General features: G+C 39.6%; 1 protein-coding gene across 1 annotated transcript; it reads right to left on the reverse strand.

Annotated features, from left to right (window-relative positions):
• Positions 1–994: 994 nt before the first annotated feature.
• On the reverse strand, positions 995–5762 carry LOC122902367. Its single transcript, XM_044241720.1, is given in 6 exon segments — positions 995–1218; positions 1221–2141; positions 2144–4040; positions 4042–5544; positions 5546–5586; positions 5589–5762. Coding segments are annotated over 6 exon segments (4590 nt in total). The 5' UTR covers positions 5704–5762; the 3' UTR covers positions 995–1105.
• Positions 5763–24032: the final 18270 nt, after the last annotated feature.

Genomic DNA, 24032 nt, shown 5'->3' on the forward strand with positions numbered 1-24032 from the left:
GAATAATTCGCCGTTACGGTGATGTAGTCCCAACCTGAGGTGGGCTTCCAATAAGTGTCACCAGTGGTTTCGCAGCCCCAATTGTGACAGTAAAAGTGGGATGCCCCACTGCATGAGGTCCATTCTCTGGGTCTGTGAAACCCGGGGCATACATAGAAGGTGAGTGTCCTTAACATACTTCGTTGACTCCAATCCCCACAGCCTCCCCAAGGATCTAACCCGAGTCGTCCTTGGGGGGACGATTGTGAAGGCGGCTTCTGTAGGTCAAAGTAATTTTCTATATCCCAGTTGGCTGGAGCTCCCATGGCTAATTTACAAATGTCGGGGTATAGGTTAGGCCACCAAGTGAATGGGGCATGCTGCTGAGAGGTGTTCCAAATTACTTGTCCTGTTTGAGACAGGACCTGCCAGGTGAGCTGTTTTACATGATGAGGGGACCCATGGGAGCTCGGAATGCCCAGAACAAGGATAGTCAATGTTAGGATCGCACGAGTCTTATCTTTAGCAGGTTTTGAGTGCATCGAACTTGCCATTCCTCCTTGAGATCGGATGCTGTCGGTTCGTCTGGTCCCAGATGAGCTGGTTTTACATGGGAGGCATGGATCCACGCCACGATGCCGTCGACTTTTAGCGCCGTCGGGGTGGTCAGGAGTACGGTGTAGGGTCCCTTCCATCGGGGCTCAAGGTTCTTGATCTGATGCCTGCGGACCCAGACAGAGTCGCCGATCTGGAATTGATGTGGCACAGTTGGATTTTCTAACTGCTCTCGATAAGCTGTAACCAGTGGCCTCCAGACCTCTTTCTGAACGATCTGGAGTGCCTGGAGGTGGGCTTGTAGGGTAGCACGGCAAGAGAAGAAACATGAGGATCAATAGGATTAAAAAGGTTTACAATAGGGGGTGGGGCCCCATATAATATTTCAAAGGGAGTCAATCCTAGGGGCCCGGGGGTATTCCTGGCCCTATATAGGGCCAGGGGCAGGAGGAAGACCCAGTCCCTAGAGCCAGTTGCAAGCGTTAATTTAGTTAAAGTCTCCTTGATTGTTCTATTCATTCTCTCTACCTGTCCTGAGCTCTGGGGTCTATATGCACAATGCAATTTCCAATCAATCCCCAATAATTTGGCCACCTTCTGACTTACCTGGGAGACGAAGGCTGGACCATTGTCGGTGCCTAATACCTGGGGTATTCCATACCTGGGGAAGATTTCTTCAAGTAGTTTCTTGGTGACCACATTCGAAGTCTCGTGCTTGGTGGGGAAGGCTTCTACCCATCCTGAAAAAGTGTCTACAAAAACTAACAAATATCTGTAACCATAGAGTCCAGGTTTTACTTCCGTGAAGTCGATTTCCCAGTGAATACCAGGGCGATGTCCTCGAACGCGCACTCCAGGGGCAGCATAAGCCTTTCTGGTATTTACTTGTGCACAGACTAAGCAATTTTTAATTATGGATCGCAACACCTTGTCTTGGTTTAGTAACAAATACGGTTGGTGCTCATTATTTAAGAGGGTTTTTATTTTGTTTTCACTCAGATGGGTCAGTGAGTGCAAGGATTGGACTATGTGGCGAGAATATGAAGTGGGCATAACAATTTTTTCGTCCATGGTATATGCCCCTTTCTGTGGATCCCATGTGGCCCCCATTTTCTTTAGCAGCTCCTGATCCTCAGAACTGTACTCCATAGGTTTATTATTTTCTTGTGGGGGCCCTATGCTCAGGGTGAGAATGGGCCCAGTTTCTTTTTCCCCCAGGGCAGCTTCCTTAGCAGCTTGATCTGCCAGCTGGTTTCCCCTTGCCACCGGGCTATTATTCTTTTGGTGACCCGGGCAGTGCATAATGCTCAACTTTTGGGGCAGGAACAAGGCTTTGAGCAGAGCCAGTATTTCAGGTTTATTTTTAATTTCTTTTCCCTCGGAGGTGAGGAGCCCTCTCCTCCGATAGATTTCGCCATGTATGTGGGCCGTAGCAAAAGCATAGCGGCTGTCGGTATAAACGTTTAGTTTCTTACCTTCTGCCATCTGCAGAGCCTGAGTCAGGGCGATGAGTTCCGCCCGCTGAGCTGATGTCCCAGGAGATAGCTTCTTGGACCAGATTACCTCTGTCTCATTAGTCACTGCAGCTCCTGCTCTTCGCTCGCCATTGTGTAGTCCGCTCCCATGAGAGGCTGGTCCGTCAGATCCTTTCGGGTGCCATGAACTTCAGCTAGGATCTGGAAGCAATCATGTGTTTCCATAGCCTCGGGTAAGGGGAGTAGGGTGGCAGGGTTGAGCGCCACCACAGGCCCGAACTGTACACGATCAGTGTCCAGGAGCATGGCCTGATAATGGGTCAGGCGAGCATTGGAGAGCCACCTGTCTGGGGGCTGCTTGACCAAGGCTTCAACCGCATGGGGGGCCAAGATGGTAAGTGATTGGCCCAAAGTTAGCTTGCCCGCATCCTTGACTAGGATGGCAATGGCAGCCACCATTCGTAGACAGGGTGGCCAACCAGCAGCCACAGGGTCTAACTTCTTTGACAGGTAGGCCACCGGGCGCTTCCAAGGCCCTAGCTTTTGGGTTAGTACTCCCTTGGCATAGCCCTGTTTTTCATCTATGAACAGTTCGAAAGCCTTAGTCACATCTGGGAGTCCCAGGGCTGGGGATTCTAGTAAAGCCTTTTTGATGTTGAAAAAGGCCTGTTGCTGCTCCTCACCCCAATGGAACCGAGCCCCTTGCTTAGTGAGGGGGTATAAGGGGGCTGCCATTTCCGCAAACCCAGGGATCCACAAGCGACAAAATCCAGCAGTTCCCAAAAATTCCCTTAGCTGTCGTGGGGTGGTAGGTGTGGATATGCGGAGGATAGTCTGCTTTCGTGCCTCAGTGAGCCATCTCTGTCCTTCCCTCAGCTGGTACCCCAAGTAGGTGACTTGTTTTTGGCATATTTGGGCCTTTTTTGCTGAGGCTCAGTATCCTAATTGTCCCAGTGTCTGTAAGAGGGCTCTAGTGCCACTTAGACAGCTTTCTTGGGTGTGAGCCACCAAGAGGAGGTCATCGACATATTGAAGAAGTATCGGTGAGGGATGCTGCACTCGGAAATCAGCTAAGTCTCTGTGCAGCGCCTCATCAAACAGAGTAGGACTGTTCTTGAAACCCTGGGGAAGCCGAGTCCAAGTCAACTGTCCTGAAACCCCAAGATCTGGGTCCCTCCATTCAAAGGCGAAGAGTGGCTGGCTCACTGGATGTAGTCTTAAGCAGAAAAAAGCATCTTTCAAGTCTAGCACCGTATACCATCCGTGGGAAGGGGGCAGGGTGCTCAGTAGATTATATGGATTGGGTACGGAGGGATGTATGTCCTCAACCCTTTTGTTAACTTCTCTTAGATCCTGTACTGGCCGGTAATCTCCTGTGCCGGGTTTCTTTACCGGTAACAGAGGTGTATTCCAAGGTGACCGGCAGGGAATTAAAATTCCTTGATCGAGAAGTCTCTTAATATGAGGTCTGATGCCTTGGCGTGCTCCCTGAGACATTGGGTACTGCTTTATTGACACTGGGGTGGCTGTCGCCTTGAGTTGGATTATGGGGGGGGGTTGTTGACGAGCCATACCCATGCCCCCCGTCTCCGCCCAGGCCGTAGGGAACTCTTTTAGCCAAGCTTCATTTTGGATCTCTGAGGATTGTTCAGGTTCATATAGTCTATATTCCTCCTCCAAATGGAGGGTTAGTACTTGTAAGAGTCCCCCATTGGGGCCTGTTATTGCCGCCCCTTCCGGGTTGAAGTGGATTTGGGCCTTTAATTTGGTTAGAAGGTCTCTCCCCAGTAACGGGTAGGGGCAATCGGGTACGTGTAGAAATGAATGTGTCACCTTACCGGTAGCCAGCTGGACCCTGCGTTCCGTGGTCCACCGATAGTTCTTTCCTCCAGTTGCTCCTTGTACCCAAGCAGTTCGGTTGCTGAGTGGTCCTAGAGTCTGGGTTAGGACTGAATGCTGGGCCCCGGTGTCTACTAGGAAGGTAACTGGCTGCCCCCCGACGCTTAAAGTTATCCTGGGCTCAGGGGGGGGGCTCCTGGCCCCGACTTCCCTAGTCTTCCAACGTCAGTAGGGAAGTCAGTGGCTTGGGCATCGGAGGTCCTCTGAGACTCTTGGGGTTCTTGGGACACTCTCGTGCCCAGTGTCCTCTTTCCTTACAATAGGCACACTGGTCTTTGTCTAGTTTGGTCCCTCTTCGTTCTCGCTCTCCCAGTCTGACTCCCTCTCTGTTCTGTCCCTGAGTAACTACGGTGGCCAATACCTTAGTCAATTCCTTGCTCCGCTTTTTATCTCTTTTGTCCTGTGCCTCTTTCATTCTTAACCACATTCTTTCCTCTTTCTCTTCTGGAGTTTCTCTCTTATTGAACACCTTCTCTGCCTCCTTTAATAAATCAGAAAGTGTATACCCCTGTAACCCTTCTAATCTCTGTAATTTGCTCCTAATGTCAGGGCTTGACTGCCAGATAAAGGACATTGATACACTAGTTGCTTGCCCTTCATCATCAGGGTCATACGGGGTGTACATCCTATAAGCCTCCTTAAGTCTCTCTAGAAAGGCAGAAGGTGTTTCTTCCTTTCCCTGTATCACCTGCTTAACCTGAGCCAAATTAGTAGGCCGTCTCGAGGCTGCTCGGAGACCCGCTATGAGCAACTGGCGATAGAGACGAAGGCGCTCCCTACCTGCAGGTGTGGCGAAATCCCAATTTGGGCGGGTTAAGGGGAAGGCCATGTCGATCTCATTGGGCAGCTGGGTTGGTCGCCCATCGTCGCCCGGTACGTTTTTCCGGGCTTCCAGGAGGACTCTCTGCTTTTCCTCCGAGGTCAGCAGAGTCTGCAACAGCTGTTGACAATCATCCCAAGTGGGTTGATGGGTAACTAGAATAGACTCGATCAGGTTAGTTAGGGCGACGGGGTCCTTAGAGAAGGGGGGGTTATGTTGTTTCCAGTTATAGAGGTCAGAAGCGGTAAAGGGCCAATACTGTGGCCGACCATTTGGACCTTCCCTCAAGGGTAATGCTTGGGAGGTTTGGCTCGGAGGCTGCGCGCGTCGATCTCTAAGCCGCCCAGCAATGGGCGACTCCAGAGGACCAGGCTCTCGACCAGGCTCTTGGCCAGGCTCTTGGCCAGGCTCTTGCCTGTTTGCGGCAGCCGCCGGGTATGGAGGCGGTTCCTCTGTTAACAGATCTATAAGAGGGGACCCCGTGTCTGGGGGCAAAACAGGAACAGGCTTGGGGGGCTTTGGGGACTTGTCTTGGAGTGGGGTGAGGGCGGGGTAAAGGGAAGAGGAAGTAGGGGTGGGTGGAAGAGATGCAGGTTGGGGATGGAGCAACTGCTCCTTTGGGGGAGGTGGGGCAGTGGAGGTATTAGGGGAAGAGCAGAGTTTAGGAAGGGAAACAAAAGGCTGAACCCAAAGTGGGGGGTGTGAGACCAGAGCCTTCCAGGTGACGATGTAGGGCACCTGATCGGGGTGTCCGTTGGGTTCAGGGCTGAAAACTTTGGCTTCCACCTGAGAAATAATATCAAGGTTAAAAGTGCCACCGCGCGGCCATCCGACATTGAAAGTGGGCCACTCGGAGGAACAAAAGGTGACCCATTTCTTCTTCCGTATTTCCACCGACTGGTTGTTTGCTCGGTTCTGGACGTCGCCCCAGTGGCTAAGGGTCAGACTTAAGGGGGTAGTCACTGTCTGTCCCATAATCTCAAGGACAAAAAGGGTTATTATTACAGAGACAAACACTAGACTTAGACACACAACAACCAGACGCGCTGCGCGGCTTCGGCGTAAAACTGAAAGCAAAAATTCAAATGGAGATCCAGGGGGTCCGGATTCCCCCTCTCCAACCAAGGCCGCGTATCCCTCCGATACCGGCCGAGCTCCAAATGCCCCGCTGCCCCAGGGCATAGATGTCCCGAAGGACCCAAATGTCCCACCTGGTGGGACTACAAATGCCTCTGGAACGTCTTCCAGGGCTGCGAGGGAGAAGTCCGAGCCCGTCAGCTCCTTCTGGCCCCCGCCAAATACAAATGGATCTGATCGAACCCCAAACCAAACACGTGCGCCAAATCACAAATAACAGATCCAGACACAACCTTAGACACCACGCAAAATTACAAGTAACCGACTACAACCACAAACCACAAACACAACGAATATAGCGCTGGCCAGCTTACCTCCTGACAGTGGGTCGGTGGTCCCTGGGTGGGGGTCTCGAATCCCGGGACGAGCCCCCAAATGAAAGATCCCCCCGGGGCTCCAAGCACCCCGGAATGGACCCCTTCTCAGGAGGAGACCCCCGGACCCAAAAACCAAGCCGAGTCCACTGGTCAGATGCAAACAGCACGAGGTTTATTGAGTAGACACAGGTACCTGCGGGCGGTCAAGTCTTAGGAGGACTCGCGTGCCAGCCCTTAGTTCAGGGCCTTTTTATGGGGTTTGGGGAAGCGAAAACATACGTACAGAAGCAAAAGCATGGTTACAAAGTTTTCATTGGCTGGTTTGAATGTAAAGGCATACTTGGTGTTTGTAGATTGGCTAGTTCAAATGTAATGGCATACTTGGCGCGCGGGAATACCCCTGATTGGTTCGCTCAGCATCCTTCATTTACATAGTGAGAAGTTACTTTCATTGGTCGTTAACAAAAGGGAAACAGACAGTATTGGCTAGATTTCAATCCTTCATTAGCATGTAGACTGACCATCGGCATTGGCCAGATTCCAATCCCTTATTAGCATGTAGATTGACCGTCGGCATTGGTCAGACTACAAACCCTTATTTGCATGTAGACTGACCTTTCAACATTCCTTGTAGTATCTTATCACTTTTTACAACATGAGAGGATTGTTTAAGGGAGTGGGAGAAGGGGGTGTTGGCTAAGCAAAGAGAAGGGGGAAGGAGGGGGAAAGGGAGGGAGAAAACCCTTTTCAAAACCACTGGGAATGCACTGCATACAGATTCACCAACTGGCCCACAAGCACTCCCAGTGCTTTGCACAACTGACCCATACACCCTGTCCATCTTGTGACTGATTCTCTTTGTGTCTTCCTAATGGTATTTAGGGTGAGTTTTGATAGACAACTAGTAAGAACACAAAGAGAGCTAGAGCTAGAATCTGTGGGTCAGTGAAAGACCACACTTGGACATTACCCCACTGGTTTTGTGTGTGTGTGTGTGTTTAAAGATATATTTATTCATTTGAGAGAAAGAGTGAGAGAGTGGAGGAATGGGCAAAAGGAGAGAAAGAGAGAATCTCAAGCTGATCCCCCGCTGAGCACAATGCCCAATTACAGGGCTTGATTTTAAGGCCCTGAGGTCATGACCTGAGCCCAAATCAAGAATCGGATGCTTAGCTGACTGAGTCACCCAGGGGCCCCTACTGCACCTTTGTAAAAACATAAAGGAGGCTGTCAGCACCCTCACTGATACGTTGCGGGATTGAGAAAAGGCATACAAGCTTAGGACTTTGACCACAAGAGGGAGCAAGCAGCATGGAGCAGGAATAATCATAGGCAGCCTGAGAAAGTCTCAGAACCCTTGACAGAGCTGATAGAAGGCATATCTCTCCCAAAGCCAGTGAAGACTAGAAGAGGTGACTGCTACTTGAGCTGTGAAGACAGCAATGCAAGACTTGAAGAAACATGAAAAAATCTAGAAAAAACACTACCACTATGGGATCACAATAATTATCCAGTAATCAACCCCAAAGATATGGAGATCTGTGATTTATCCAGTAAAAATTCAAAATAGTTATTTTAAGGAATTTCTATGAACTATGAGAAAATGCAGAAACAATTCATTGAACAATTCATTGAAACCAGAAAAACAATACACACACACACACACACACACACACGAGTTTAAAAGGAGGTAAATATCATAAAAAAATCATAAAAAGAGAAAAAATCATAAAAATCATAAAAGAGAATCAAATGCTAATTATGGAGCTGAAGCAGAAAATAAATGAAGTGAAAATTCAATAGGCAGCATCAGTAATAGAATGGATCAAGCAGAAGAAAGAATCTGTGAATTAGAAGACAGGACCTTTGAAATTACCCACTTAGGGAAAAAAAAAGAAAGAAAGAAAAAGAAAAAGAGCAAAGGCATACTACATGATCTATGGAATATCATCAAAAGAAACTAACCTGCAAATTATTGAGGTCCCAGAAGAAGAGAGGGAAAGAAGGCAGAATTCTCCTTTAAATAACATATGACTAGGACAACCAGGTGACTCAATTGGGTAAGCATCTGTCCTCAGCCCAGGTCATGATTCTGGGGTCCTAGTGATGAGGGAGCAGGAGGCTGGCTGAGGACAAAGCAAAAGCTGGCACCTTGCACCCCCTCTACACCTGCTCCCCTCGGTAATATGTGTGACATTCCCCAGCCCCTGGCTGCCCTAAAGGAAAAGCAAATCATTAATTTGCAGAGATCACAATCCTGCAACACAGGAGTCTTCCTTGGTTTACAAATGTCCTAGAGATCTACAAACAAAGAAGTTAGCTTATCAATAGCACAATTTCCAGAGGCAAACAACTCAGTTCCTCAAGCCCTAACATCACCCTCCCCTCCATAAAACTGAAGGAGGCTGAGGGAGAAGGAAATGTAAATAAAGTTAAAACTCTTCTGAACCTAATCTCACTAACAAAGACACTTGATAGCAGGGTTGTGACATTCCACCAGGAATCTCCTAACTATCTTGATGTTAATGGCTTGCCAAAAGACCAAATTGATCAAGCTGCAAGACCTCTGGTATCCCGGCAACTTGTAGGCCTTCTTTAGCATATGAAAGCTCCATTGAAACCTTCCTTTTCCCTCACCTTCCCCCAACCGCAGGGTACATAAACTGCCATCCCTCACAACCCCAGGCAGCAGCTCTTTCTGCCCATGGGTACTGTCCCCATGCTTTAATAAACCATCATTTGGCACCAAAGATATCTCAGGAATTCTTTCTTGGTCATCAGCTTCAGACCTCAGCCCACTGAACCTCACCTAGGTTCTAGAACTTCATCACTAGGAACAAACCCCATATCAAACATCCTTCTCAATGGACAACCTGCTTCTCCCTCACCCTCTGCCCCTCTCCCCTGCTCATGCTCTCTCTCTCACTCACTCTCTCTTTATCTCAAATAAATAAGTAATATCTTAAAAAGAAATGACCAGTAAGTTCCTAAATCTGGGGAGAAATTTAAATTTAAATTCATGAAACTTACAAGTCACCAAACAAACTCAATTTAAAGAGATCCTCTCCAAGATATATTATAATAAAATTGTCGCAGATCAAGACAAAGAGGGAATCTTAAAAGCAACAAAAGAAATTAAGTTCATAACTTACAAGGGAACCCAAATAAAAGTTCAAACAGATTCCTCAGCAGAAACCTAACAACCCAGGTGAGAGTGAGGTGATCTATTCCAGTACTGAAAGGAAAATAAAAACATATGCCAAACAAGAATACTCTATCCAGAGATGTTGTCTTTTAGAAATGAAGGAGAGAGAAGGACTTCCCTAGACAAAGAAAACCTGAGGGAATTCATCATTCCTGGTTCAGTGAAATGGGTTCTTCAATCTGGAAGGAAAAAAACACTAATTAGTAATATTAAAAAATACAGCATATTAGAGAACATAAGCATAAAGCCAAATTCAGAATACTATAATATTGTACTATAGTGGGATATGAAACATTTAACTCTAGTATAAAGATTAAAAATAAAAACTATTAAAATAACTATAAAAACAAAAATTTGTTAACAAATACCCCAAATTAAAATAGGCATATTGTGACATCTAAAACTTTAAAGGAGGGGAAATGAAAGAGTAGTTTTTGTACACAATAAAAATTAGTTTATTAGCATAAAATAGATTGTAATATCTATAAGACGTTTGATGTAAGCCTCATAGTAACTACAAAGCAAAAACTTATAGTAGATACACAAAAAGGCAGAAGGTAATCAAAGCATTGCCTTATGGAAAATCATTACTTTACAAAAGAATGCAACAAGAGAGGAAGAAAGGAAGAAGGTAACTACAAAACAACCAGAAAGGGATTAATAAGATGGCATTGGTATGTCCTTATCTATCAATAATTACTCTGAACATAAATGAACTGAATTCTCCAATCAAAAGGCATAGAATGACTTGATGGATAAAGAAAAACAAGACCCAACTATAAGCTGTCTACAGTGATTCATTTCAGCTCTAAGGACATACATAGGGTTAATGTGAAGGGATGTGGGAAAAAAAAGTACAAACCAAACGAGAGCAGGAATAGCTGTACTTCTTCCAAACAAAATACTTTTACTTTTTGGGTTACACTTTAACCCAAAAGTGACCTTGCCAGAGGTCACTATCTGATGATAAAGGGACCAACTCATGAGCAACAAAAACAGTAGTAAATATATATACACCCAACTTTGGTACACCTAAATGTATTAAGCAAACACAGATTTAAAGTGAGAAATAGACAGCAATACAATAATAGTAGGGGATTTCAATACCCCATTTACAATAAAAGATATATCCAAACAGAAAATCAAGAAGAAAGCGTTAGACTTTTAATAGCTTTAGACCAAATGGATCTAACTGACACATACAGAACATTCCAACCATTAGCAGCAGAACACACATTCTTCTCAAGCCTACATGGAATAGTCTCCAGAATAGATCATATGTTAAGTCATAAAACGAATTTTAGCAAATTTAAGAAGATTGAGATCATAGTAAGTATTTTTTCCAACCACAATTGTATGAAACTAGAAATTAATAACAGGAGGAATATTGGACAATTGACAATTTCATGGAAATTAATCAACATACTCCTAAACAACCAGTGGGTCAAAAAAGAAACAAACGAACAAACAAACAAAAAAAAGTTAAAAATAACATAATGAAACAAATGAAAATGGGAACAGAACATATCAAAATTCAGGAGATGCAACAAGAGCTGATGTAAGAGGGAAGTGTATAATGACAAACAGGATAAGGAAAAAAAAAAAAGATCTGAAACAAACAACCTAATTCTACACCTCTAGAAATTAGAAAAAGAACAAACAAAGTTAATAGAAGTCGGGAAATAACAAAGAACAAAGCAGAAATAAATGAAATAGAGACTGGGAAAACGTAGAGAACAAATCAACAACACTAAGAGCTTTTTTTTTTTTTAAAGATAAAATTGACAAAACTTTAGCTAGACTAAGCTTTAGCTAGACTAAGAATAAAAAAGATGATTCAATTAAATAAAATCAGAAATGGAAAAGGAAATACTACAACTGAACAACTGATACCACAGAAATACAAAGGATCATGAGTCTATTATGAACAATTACACACCAAGAAATGGAGAAACCTAGAAGAAATGGATAAATTCCTGTAAAAAAAAAAAAACCACTAAGACTGAATTATGAAGAATTGGAAAATATAAAAAGACCAACAACGGTTAACAAAATGCATTAGTAACCGAAAAACCTCCCAACATAGAAAAGCCAGATGGTTTCACTGGTGAATTCTACCAAACTTTTAAAGAAGAACTAATATTAATCTTTTTTAAAGTTTTCAAAAAAAAAAAAAATTAGGAAGGAGAAAACATTTCATAACTCATTTTATAAGGTCAACATTACTCTGATACTAGAGACAGATAATGACACCATAAGCAAAGGAAACTATAGGTCAATATTCCTGATAAATAGAAATGCAAAAATTATTAAACCAAATATATTAGCAAGCTAAGTTCAACGGTACACTTAAAGGATCATATACCAAATCAAGTAAGATTTATTCCCAGGATGCAGAAATGGTTCAACAAACACAAATAAATGTTATATACCACATTAATAGAATGAAAGATAAAAATTATATGATCATCTCAATAGGTGCAGAAACGGCACTTGACAAAATTAAATATATCTGTATCTACTTATATCTGTCATAAAAACTCTCAACAAAATGAGTATAGAAGGACCATACCTCAACATAATAAAGGCCAAATAAGACAATCCCCACAGCTAACATCATACTCAACAGTGAAATGTTGAAACTTTTTCTTGAAGATTAAGAAGCAGAGAGTGGTGCCCACTCACTCTCATCACTCCTATTCAACACAGTACTGGAAGTCCCAGTCAGAAAAATTATGCCAAGGAGAAGGAGAGGGGGGAGAAAAGGAGGAGAAATAAAAAGAAAGGAGAAAAAAAAAAAAAAAAAAGAGCATCTCAATCACAAAGAAAGAAGTAAAATTGTGTTTAGAGATTATATGGTCTTATATGTAGAAAATCTTAACAATTTCTCCAAAAAAAAATGTTAGAACTCATCAACAAATTAAATAGAGTTGCAGGATACAAAGTCAACATACAGAATATAGTTGCATTTCTATGTACTAACAATAAAATATCAGAAAAATAGATAAAGAAAATCCCATTCAGAACAGCATCAAAACTAATAAAATGCACAGGAATAAATTAAACCAAAGCAGTGAAAGATTTGAACACTGAAAATTCACAGATTTTGATAAAAGAAATTGAAGACACAGTAAATGGAAAGATATCCTGTGCTCATGGACTGGAAAATTAATACTGTTAAAATGTTTACACTACCCAAAGCCATCTATAGATTTAATGTAATCCCTATCAAAATTCCAATAGCATTTTTCACAGAAATAGGAACAAATAATCCTAAAATTTGTATGAAACTGTTAAAAAAAAAAACAAAAACAACTGAATATCCAAGGTAATCCTTAAAAAGAACAAAGTATAAAAGCATCACTCTTCAAACTACATTACAAAGCTATAATAATCAAAGCAGCATGGCACTGGCATATATATATATATATATATACAGTAATATCAAGAGCCCAGAAATAAACTCTCATATATATGGTCAACTAATATTTAACAAAGGAGTTAAGAATATCCAGTGTGGAAAAAATAGTTTCCTCAATAAATGGGTCTGGGAAAAATGGACAATCATTTGCAGAAGAATGAAACTGGACCCTTATATTATACCACCACACAAGTTATCTTGAAATGGTTTAAATACTTAATCTTAAGACCTGAAACTGTAAAACTAAAAAAAAGCAAGGAAAAAGCTCCTTGACCTTGCCTTAGCAACAGTGTTTTGGCTATAACATAAGCACAGGCAACAAAAGTAAAAATTAGTAAGCGGGATTGCATTAAGCTAAAAGCTTCTGCACAGGAAAAGAAATAATCAAGAAAATAAAACCATAGAATGGGAGGAAATATTTGCAAACTGGATGTCTGATAAGAGGTTATTATCCAAAATATATAAGGAACTTACACAAGTCACTTGCAAAACAAAAACAAAAACTGACTACAAAATAGAAGAATAGAGGAGCCAATTAGACATTTTCCCCAAGATTTACAAATAACCAACTGAGACATGAAAAGGTGTTCAATGTCACTAATCATCAGACAAATGCATCTAAAAACCACAATGATATATCACCTCACACCTGCTAGAATGTCTACCATCAAATAAACGAGAGATAAAAACTGGCCTGGATGTGGAGGGAAGGAAAATCTTGTGCACTGTTCATAGGAAAGTCAGTTGGTGCAGTCATTGTGGGAAACAGTATGGAAGTTTCTCAAAAAATTAAAAATAGTGGGACGCCTGGGTGGCTCGGTTGGTTGGACGACTGCCTTCGGCTCAGGTCATGATCCCGGAGTCCCGGGATCGAGTCCCGCATCGGGCTCCTAGCTCCATGGGGAGTCTGCTTCTCCCTCTGACCTTCACCTCGCTCATGCTCTTTCTCACTGTCTCTCTCTCTCAAATAAATAAATAAAATCTTAAAAAAAAAAATTAAAAATAGAACTACCTTATGATCCAGTAATTCCACTTCTGGGTACCTAGCCAAAGGCAATGAAATCAGGATCTCAAAGAGATATCTGCTCTCCCATGTTCATTGCAGCATTATTCATTATAGTCAAGACATAGAAACAACCTTAGTTTCATGGTGACAAGGTGAATGGATAAAGAAGATGTGGTATATACAGACAATGGAATATTATTCAGCCATGAGAAAGAAGGAATCCTGTCTTTTACAACAACATAAATGAAACTTGAGGGCATTCTGGAAAAAAACAAATACTGTATGACACAGTTTATAAATGGGATCTAGAAAAATTTATAGGAAAGGGATAGATTGGTGATTACCAGGTACTGGAGGTAAGGGAAAATATGGAGATGTGATTCAAGGGTACAAATTTCCAGTTATAAGATAAGTAAGTTTTGGGATTCTAATGTACAGCATGATAATTAGAGTTCACAATACTCTTTTTTTAAATTTTTTTAATAAACATATAATGTATTTTCAGCCCCAGGGGTACAGGTCTGCAAATCGCCAGGTTTACACACTTCACAGCACTCACCACAGCACACCCCCCTGAATGTCCTTAACCCCACCACCGTCTCCCGACCCCCCTCCTCCCAGAAACCCTTAGTTTGTTATGTGAGATTAAGTCTTTTATGGTTTTTCTCCCTTCCGATCCCATCTTGTTTCATTTATTCTTTTCCGACCCCCAAACCCCCCACATTGCATCTCCACTTCCTCATATCAGGGAGATCATATGATAGTTGTCTTTCTCCAACTGACTTATTTTGCTAAACATAATACCTTCTAGCTCCATCCACGTCATTGCAAATGGCAAGATTTCATTTCTTTTGATGGCTGCATAGTATTCCATTGTATATATACAACATCTTCTTTATCCATTCATCTGTTGATGGCCATCTAGGTTCTTTCCATAGTTTGGCTATTGTGGACATTGCTGCTATAAACATTCGGGTTCACATGCCCCTTTGGATCACTACATTTGTATCTTAAGGGTAAATACCCAGTAGTGCAATTGCTGAGTCATAGGGTAGCTCTATTTTCAACTTCTTGAGGAACCTCCATGCTGTTTTGCAGAGTGGTTGCACCAGCTTGCATTCCCACCAACAATGTAGAAGGGTTCCCCTTTCTCCGCATCCTCGCCAGCATCTGTCACTTCCTGACTTATAAATTTTAGCCATTCTGACTGGTGTGAGGTGGTATCTGATTGTGGTTTTGATTTGTATTTCTCTGATGCTGAGTGATGTGGAGCATTTTTTCATGTGTCTGTTGGTCATCTGGACATCTTCTTTGCAGAAATGTCTGTTCATGTCCTCTGCCCATTTCTTGACTGGATTATTTGTTCTTTGGGTGTTAAGTTTGCTAAACTCTTTATAGATTTTGGATACTAGCCCTTTATCTAATATGTCATTTGCAAATATCTTCTCCCATTCTGTCAGTTGTCTTTTGGTTTGTTGACTGTTTCCTTTGCTGTGCAAAAGCTTTTGATCTTGATGAATTCCCAATAGTTCATTTTTGCCCTTGCTTCCCTTGCCTTTGGCAATGTTCCTAGGAAGAAATTGATGCAGCTGAGGTCGAAGAGGTTACTGCTTGTGTTCTCCTCAAGGATTTTGATGGATTCCTTTCTCACATTGAAGTCCTTCATCCATTTTGAGTATATTTTCATGTGTGTAAGGAAATGGTCCAATTTCATTTTTCTGCATGTGGCTGTCCAATTTTCCCAACACCATTTGTTGAGGCTGTCTTTTTTCCACTGGACATTCTTTCCTGCTTTGTCAAAGATTAGTTGACCTTAATGTTGAGGGTCTATTTCTGGGCTCTCTATTCTGTTCCATTGATCTATGTGCCTGAGTTAACAATACTCTTAATACTTAAAAGTTGTTAAGAGAGTAAACTGAACTATTTCACCACAAAAGGAAATGACAATTATGTGAGGTGATGAAGGTGTTAACTAAGCCTACTGTGGTAATAATTTTGCAATATATAAATTTATCTAGTTTAAAAAAGAAATTTTGAATATAATCTTTATATACTATTTCTGTCACCAATCTGTCATTTATGCCTGTAACTAATGCCTTCCCCCATTTCTTAATAGATCAGAGAATTTCAGATGGGAAAGATCTAAGAGTCAAGTCATACCCAATTATTTTACAGATTAGGACACTAAGATCAGAGAAATCTAATATTCCAGGTAGTAAATTAAAAGTCTTACATGGTTCATCTTATGTAAGCCTTCTCAAGAGCCAAAATAAATTTTAGTATTTGCATACTCACAAGTAGAAATTTAGCTGTGAAACAGAAACCAAATTAGCAGTCAGTGATGACTAAATATTTCATAGCAGGTGCAGCGCTTAAATTTATCTTGTCTCACATTCCAAATGATGCAACAAGTGCAGTGTCTCCAGCTATATCCAATCAACACAACCTAATACAAGTGAACGCAAATACCCAATGTGAAAGGTTAAGATTAGTACCAGGAAATCAGTGGTATGATTACTGTTAAGACATTGACCTAAGTGAAAATAATAGTGTCCAATCATAATAGAGATAAGGCTTAACTTACTCATCTTTGTTAATTTGGTTCAAAGTTTAAAATGTGACCTAGCTTCTCCCCTTAGTGTCTATTTATGTGATCTTTCTGTTGCATGATTATATCACAGGCCCAAAACGGTACTTATAAACACAATCTGTTAATTACTAACCTAGCATTCATAAAATTAGAGCACAAACTATCATCTCAATTAATTCATTTACAAATAATGATTTAGAAAGAGACCCAAAAAATGAGAGTGTTCCATGTATTATATTAATCCATGAATAGTTATGAATAGTTATAGCATCTTTATAGGTTCTAATATCATTCTTAGGGAGGTTACATAATATCTATTGTTAAATCTTAAATATATTAAGTTAGTTAACTCTCACAAAAGCTCTATGAGGCAGATACAATAATTACCTCTGTTTCACAGTTAGGTAAACTGAAGTAAAGAAAAATAGTTCAAGTTTGTTAATCACTGAACTCCTAAGAATTACTATAGATTTACTAAGTTTTAGTATGATTAGAATTTACTATTTGCACTTAAAATTATTGCTTATTTATTTACAAAATACATGTTAACTCTCTGCTATTCCAGATACTGACGTGGGACAAATATGCAGGTATAAACAATAACAAAATACAGAGATATGATTCAAACACTCACAATCCTATTACCAAGGGCAGGAAGACAATTTAAAAAAAAAAAAAAGATTTGTTTTTGGTCTTGAAGTTCTTTTTTAGAATTATTTTTAATTTTCTAAGTTTTTACTTTCATTCCAGTAAGTTAACATGCAGTGTTATATTAATTTCAAATGTACAATATAGTAATTCAGCAGTTCCATACATTGCCCTGAGCTCAATCAGAGAAGTGCATTTCTTTATCCCCACATATATTTAATCCATTCCCCCTTCATCCTGTAATCAACAGTTCATTCTCTGTAGTTAAGAGTCTGCTTCTTGATTTTTTTTCTCTCTCTCTCTTCCTCTCCATCTTTCTTTTATCTTTTGTTTCTTAAACTTCACATATGAAATTATATGGTATGTATCTTTCTTTCTCTTATTTCATTGAACGTTATACTCTCAAGTTCTATCCATGTCATTGCAAATGGCAAGATTTCATTCTTTTTATGGCTGAATAATATTCCATTATATATAATGGAATTATATATAAAATGATACATATATCAAATATATATCAATTGATGGACACTTAGGCTGCTTCCATATTTTGGCTATCATAGATAATGCAGCTATAAACCTATGGGTACGTGTATCCTTTTGAATTAGTGTTCTTGTACTCTTTGGGTAAATACCCAGTAGTGTGATTCCTGGATCATAAGGTAGTTCTATTCTTAACATTCCGAGGAAATTCCATACTGTTTCCAGAGGGGCTGCAACAGTTTGTATTCCCACCAATAATGCACAAGTGTTATTTTTTCTTCACATCTCTGCCAATACTTGTTGTTCCCCGTGTTATTGATTTTCCCATTCTGATAGGTATAAGATGATATCTCATTGTAGTTTTGATTTGTATTTCCCTAAAGATAAGTGTCATTGAGCATCTTTTCATGTGTCTGTTGACCAACTGTATGTGTTCTTTTGGAGAAATGTCTGTTCATGTCTTCTGCCCATTTACTTTTAATGGATTGTATTTTTTTTAGGTGTTGAGTTGTATAAGTTCTTTATTTATTTTATATACTAACCCTTTATTGGTTATGTCATTTGCAAATATCTTCTCTCATTATATAGTTTGCCTTCTAATTTTATAGATTGTTTCCATCACTGTGCAGAGCTTTTCATCTTGATGTAGTTCCAATAGTTTATTTTTGATTGTTTCCCTTGACTCAAGAGTCATATCTAGAAAGAAGTTGTTACACCCAATGTCAGAGAGGTTATTGTTTGTGTTTTCCTCTAGTATTTGGATGGTTTACTGTCTCACATTTAGGACTTTCATCCAATTTGAATTTATTTTTGTGTATGTTGTAAGAAAGTGATCCAGTTCTCTGATGAAGCAATATTTTAGTTGATACTTCAAGGTGGTAAACACCCAGCCATACCAAAATACAAAGGAGGAACATTTTAAATAGAGTGTATGATAAGTGAAAATTTTCTTATTTGGACATGAGTTTGTCATGATCAAAGGACAAAAGGAAGTCAAAGAGCCTGAAATGGACAAAAGAGGGGATGAGATTGGAAAACTAGATGGGGGCCAGGTTCTGGAGGGCCTCAGAGGCCAAAATTAAGATTTTTAACTACAATAAATAAGTGCTATGGAATTTTAAACATTTTCATGGTACTTGCATGATCTTATTTACATTTTAAAAGATGATTTGGCTTGCATTGTAGAGAATGAACTCTAGGACAAACGGACAGAAGTAAAAGCAAGATAACTAGTGGAGAGATGTTGTAGTAATGCAGATAAAAATAGTAGAATTAATATTTGTCAGTAATGAGAACCTTCAAACTACTTAGTTACTGTTAACTCTCCATAGCCCCTATGGTGCTGATTCCAGCCTCCTGTTTCCTCTCCTCCCTCCTCCTCCTCCTTCAGATTTATTTGCTTATTTGAGAGAAAGAGAGAGACACAGACAGTGACAGCACTAGTAGGGGGAGGGGCAGAGGGAAAATCAAGCAGACTCCCTGCTGAGCATGGAGCTAGACAGGGAGTGTAATCTCATGACCCATGAGATCATGACTTGAACTAAAACCAAGAGCTGAATGTTTAACAAGCTAAGCTACCCAGATGCCCCCAGCCTTCTATCAGCCAATGTTTGAGATTCTTATCTAAACTTAAAGGCCCATCAGAAATCAACATCTTGCCTAGATTTAAGGATGGAAATTGTCATGACTTTACTACCCTATACCACCACCAACATAAACTGGAAATATGTCACATAGATTCTTATCTATTAGACAACATAAAATTGAATTTATGGTCACAAGTTATTCTGAAAAATCTTCAGTTGAGTCAGTACATGAACATGTCACCAATAATCCCAGATTTCTCTGCATTCTTACTACCCCAAAAGAAGAACTCCTGACATGCCACATCTATTTATGTGATGTCCTTCCACCAAAATGAGAAGTAGCACACCCAGACTCACAGAGGTGATAATTCTGTTATATTCCTCATCTGCTTCACATCTCACCACAGATTCCATTCCTGATACTGTAGAATTTGTTTTTATTGGGATACAGATACATGAGAGAACATTCAGAAAAGAGCAAGTAGAATGCCATGGAAGCTAAAATCCACCCTTAGAGGACCCATTAAAGGAAATATAACTCTTTAGCCAGGAGAATGTGAGGCATTAACAAGTATTAAATAGTTTTTAAATATTGGTGAGACCTCCAGAACTCTGTATGGGTTTCAGAGTTTGTAAGTGTACCTGGAAGATATATTTTATTTCAAATTGAAAAACTGCCTTTTTGGCCAAAGACCATAATCATTCCTCAATGGACGTTTATTTTTTGCATGCCTAGAAAAATCTACCCTCCAAATTTCAGCAATGGCATCTTGTTGGTATTTAGGAAAAAAGGAAAAAACAAATCATCCCAAGTATATCTGATTTCAGTAAGTACAAAACACAATTCATTTCCATCTCATGGCCATAGAGATGGACATGGTACTGATGGATATATGATCAATCAGATTATCCTGCCCTCCAAATGACAGTGATTGTATCGGAGATTGGCACAGTATCCAAGATATTCAAAGATGACTCAATTCCAAGATGGTTTTTTGAACTGAGCTCTCTTTCCTCTAGAGTTCTGAATTAGGAAAACAAACATTTAAAAATTCCAAAGGGCCCAATGTGGAGAGAAATTGTGTCTAAGAATAAGGCAAATATTGAAGAAAAGAGTATGTTATGAGTCATTAATTTCCTTGTTACTTCAGCCATTTTGAATTGAATTTTTGTTACTGGCAAACAAAAGTGACATCATTAACTCAGGACAGTGCCTATATGCAATAGATATAGAATAAATATATACAATTTGCTCCTTTCCAAAAGATTACAGTACATTCAGGAAAACGTAACTAGTTTGCCTGAAAAATAAAAATATGATGGTGTAGTATATAATTAATGAATGAACTGGTGGCTTATAACATGTTTTCTATAACTATTAATACATTTAATAAGCCATTAGAAACAAGCTCTTACATGTTCTTATAAGTAGTAACTTTGGTATGTTTTATAATCTTCTGTTTTTCAGTTTTCCCATCAATGAAATGAGAAACAAGAGAGCATCTATTAAATTGCTCAAGGGTTAACTGAATAATATATAAAGCATATGACACCATGCTGGCAAATAATTAGTGCTCAATAAGGATAAAAATACAATTGTAATTGTTGTTGCAGCTGTTTTGTCATTATTATCATTATCCCTGTGGTAGGCAGCTTGTGACATGGCTTCTAATGATTCCCATGTCTTGGTATTCATGTCTTTGTATAATTTCCTCCTCTTGAGTATTGACTCTATCTAGTGGCTTGCTTCTAATGAATAGAAAACAGAAAAAATGATGGAATATGATGGGATACACAAGACCATGACTTCTCTCTTGCTAACATTCTCTCTGTGTTGCTGCTACTTTCTTCCCTCCCACTTACTTGCTCTGAAGAAAAATGTTACCATGCTTTAAGATGCTCTGTAAAGAGACCTAGGTGGCAAGGTGACCAAAAGCCTATAAGGAAGCAAATTCTACCAGTAACTATGACAGTGAGCTTGGAAGCTGGTCCTCCCCAGTCAAGCCATTAGAAGAGAATGCAAGCTTAGCTGTCACTTTGATTGCAAACTGTGCCTGCATTTCTGATCCACAGAGATTGTGATATAATAAATTTATTTTGTTTTAAGTGATTAAGTTCATGTAATTTCTTATGCAAAAAGGGATAACTTGTATAGTCAGCACTATAAACAAGAGATACTCACTAGGGATCCCACATTCTTGAAATGTCTTCTGAAGTTTAGGGACTTCAAAAAACAGGTGGGAGTGGGATAAACCTAAGAGGTGACCACAGAGTGTGAGGTTATTTAAGGTGACAGAATAACATGGGCTAAAGCCTCAACAATAGAATACTGAGATCTAAGAATCATTGAGATAAGGACAAATAGGATTGAAATAGGAGGTTTGGAGTAAGTTCAATTAGATGGATGGAGGAAAAAATATCAAGGTCACTAAAATTCAGACTTTCCCACTAGGCTTATTAGATATTTGATAGCAGCATAAGGTTTTACATTAATGTTCTTTTTCTAAAGTGCCTAAAATCATGCCTGTCAGAAAATATTCAATAAAAAAATTTGCATGAGAAATAAGTGATAACAAAATGACTTACTTGGCATCAGGAATCTCTGGAGGATTTCAAACTCAGAAGTGGAAAGGTGAAAACAATGTTTACAGAAAATTATTTGAGTGGACATCTGTACCTTGGAATCTAGAAAGAAAAACTGCTGTCATTGAGGCCAGTGCTAGCCCACATGTGAAGACATGTGAACACAGACTAGAAAGAAGGAGAGCAATAGGGATAGAAGATACACAGAGGCAAGAACAGGTCTCCCAGAAAGTCACAGGTAACCAAGCTGTGTTCAGAATGCCAAATCTTTAAGGTTATCAGTACAGATAATTGTATAATTGATCTATGATGTCTTCTATTTCACTAGGAATGAACTGAACTAGGAATTCTTTACCCATTACACATTATATCCTTATATACATTATGTACCATAATGTATAGTGGTAAAATTTTCCACTACTTTCCATCTGTCTATCTGTGCAACTATTGTCCATCTATAACTGAAAGAGCTAGAAATCTATAGGGAAAGGTGGCTTTTAGAGGTATATAAGGTCACATGCCAAAAGCAGTATTTGCAGAGAGGACAATCATGAAAATGAATTCCATATGCTCATGTTTCTTATTGTTCAACCTACTGACATCCTATTTGATTGCTGAAGTATATAAAATTAAGCCTCATAAATCCAGTGAAAAAGTGAGGCAAATCAAAATTACTGAATCTAAGAACTAGTCTACTATTTTTTGTTGTTGCTGTATAACATAGTGTTAAGTTCTGAGTAAATTAAAAATAAATTAAACTTTCACTTACACACAGTATCTTACCCAAATGAACTTCATAATCAAAATAAAAATACTTAATTAGTCATATAAAAGAGTAAATGAAGAGCCATTATATGATGGAGACACTCTTACTGCATAGAATAAAATAATGAGTGATTTTATTGTGTCAATATTTAATGGAATATTGATTTATATGTATAAACCCTACCTATTCACATATTAAAATAAAATTAAAATATTTGAGAGACTTTTTCTAAGACACCCACATTTCTTTCTCACCTGTTTCCTGTTTCCAGTTTTTTTGCTTGTTATACATTTTTGGTCTTTTTTGTTACTAGAACTATTTTAATAGTCTGTTAAAAAATGAATAAATTATTTTTTAAACATAATAGAAAGCACATGGAAAAATAATTAATAGCAATGTGACAATGAAATGAAAATTAGTTGATCTACAAGGAAGTAAACTGTCTATATGATATTCTTAAGAAAGCTGAATCCAATAACATTTGGGATTTATGTCCATGTGAGACATCATCTTTAGGTAAGAGAACAACAGGCCTTTTCTTATTTTACCTTTTCTTTTCTTTCTTTTCTTTTTTCTTCTGGGAACACTTCTCATTCAAATACAAAATGCTTACAGAAAAGTACTACACGGTAAGTGTAGAGTTCAGTAATTTTTTTTTAAGATTTTATTTGTTTATTTGACAGAAAGGCAGGCAGAGAGAGAGGAAGGGAAGCAGGCTCCCTGCTGAGCAGATAGCCCGATGCAGGACTCGATCCCAGGACCCTGGGAACATTATCCGAGCCAAAGGCAGAGGCTTTAACCCACTGAGCCACCCAGGAGCCTGAGTTCAATAAATTTTATAAATTGAACCCAACTGTGCTGTCAAAACCCAGATCAAAAAGCAGACTATTGCTAGCACCCCATAAAGACCCCTAATAGCCTCCAAGGCACTTCTGCTCTTCTGAGGGATAAACATTCTATTCACTTCTGAAATTATTAACAACATATGCCTATTTTATAAGCAGTAGTTAAATGTTAATTGAAATAATTTTATTTTTTTCTATGTTGTTTGAAGTTGTAGTCATTTATTTAAGTAATAGTATTACAATAAATGTATTAATATAATAAAATGTGTTTATTCATTTGATTCTAGATGGCATTTGGGTTGATTTCCCATTTGGGGCTATCAAAAACAATGTTGCCGTAAGCCAAATGTTATCAAATGAAAAAAAATATATATATATATATAAATATATATGTCTATATATATATATATCTCAACAGAGAAAGAATTGAACAAGGCACTGTGTATTGTGTGGAATTCTTTAGATGCATGCTTTCATGTCATATTTAACAAAAGAGGATTTGATAGTTACTATCATTATACCCATTCTTGATTTGTAGGAATTTAGGTTTGGAAAAGTTAGATAACTTGTCCCAAAAGACAGTTAGGAAGGAGGTGAGGTAGAATTTATGACTCATCAAATAAAATCTCTACTATGTGCCAGAATTTCTCGTAGAAGCAATAGAAATAGCAATAAACAAAACAGGTCATAATTCCTGTCAACCATTTTAGTTGCTTT

Source organism: Neovison vison, chromosome 3 (genome assembly GCF_020171115.1).
Source record: "Neovison vison isolate M4711 chromosome 3, ASM_NN_V1, whole genome shotgun sequence".
Classification (NCBI taxonomy): domain Eukaryota; kingdom Metazoa; phylum Chordata; class Mammalia; order Carnivora; family Mustelidae; genus Neogale; species Neogale vison.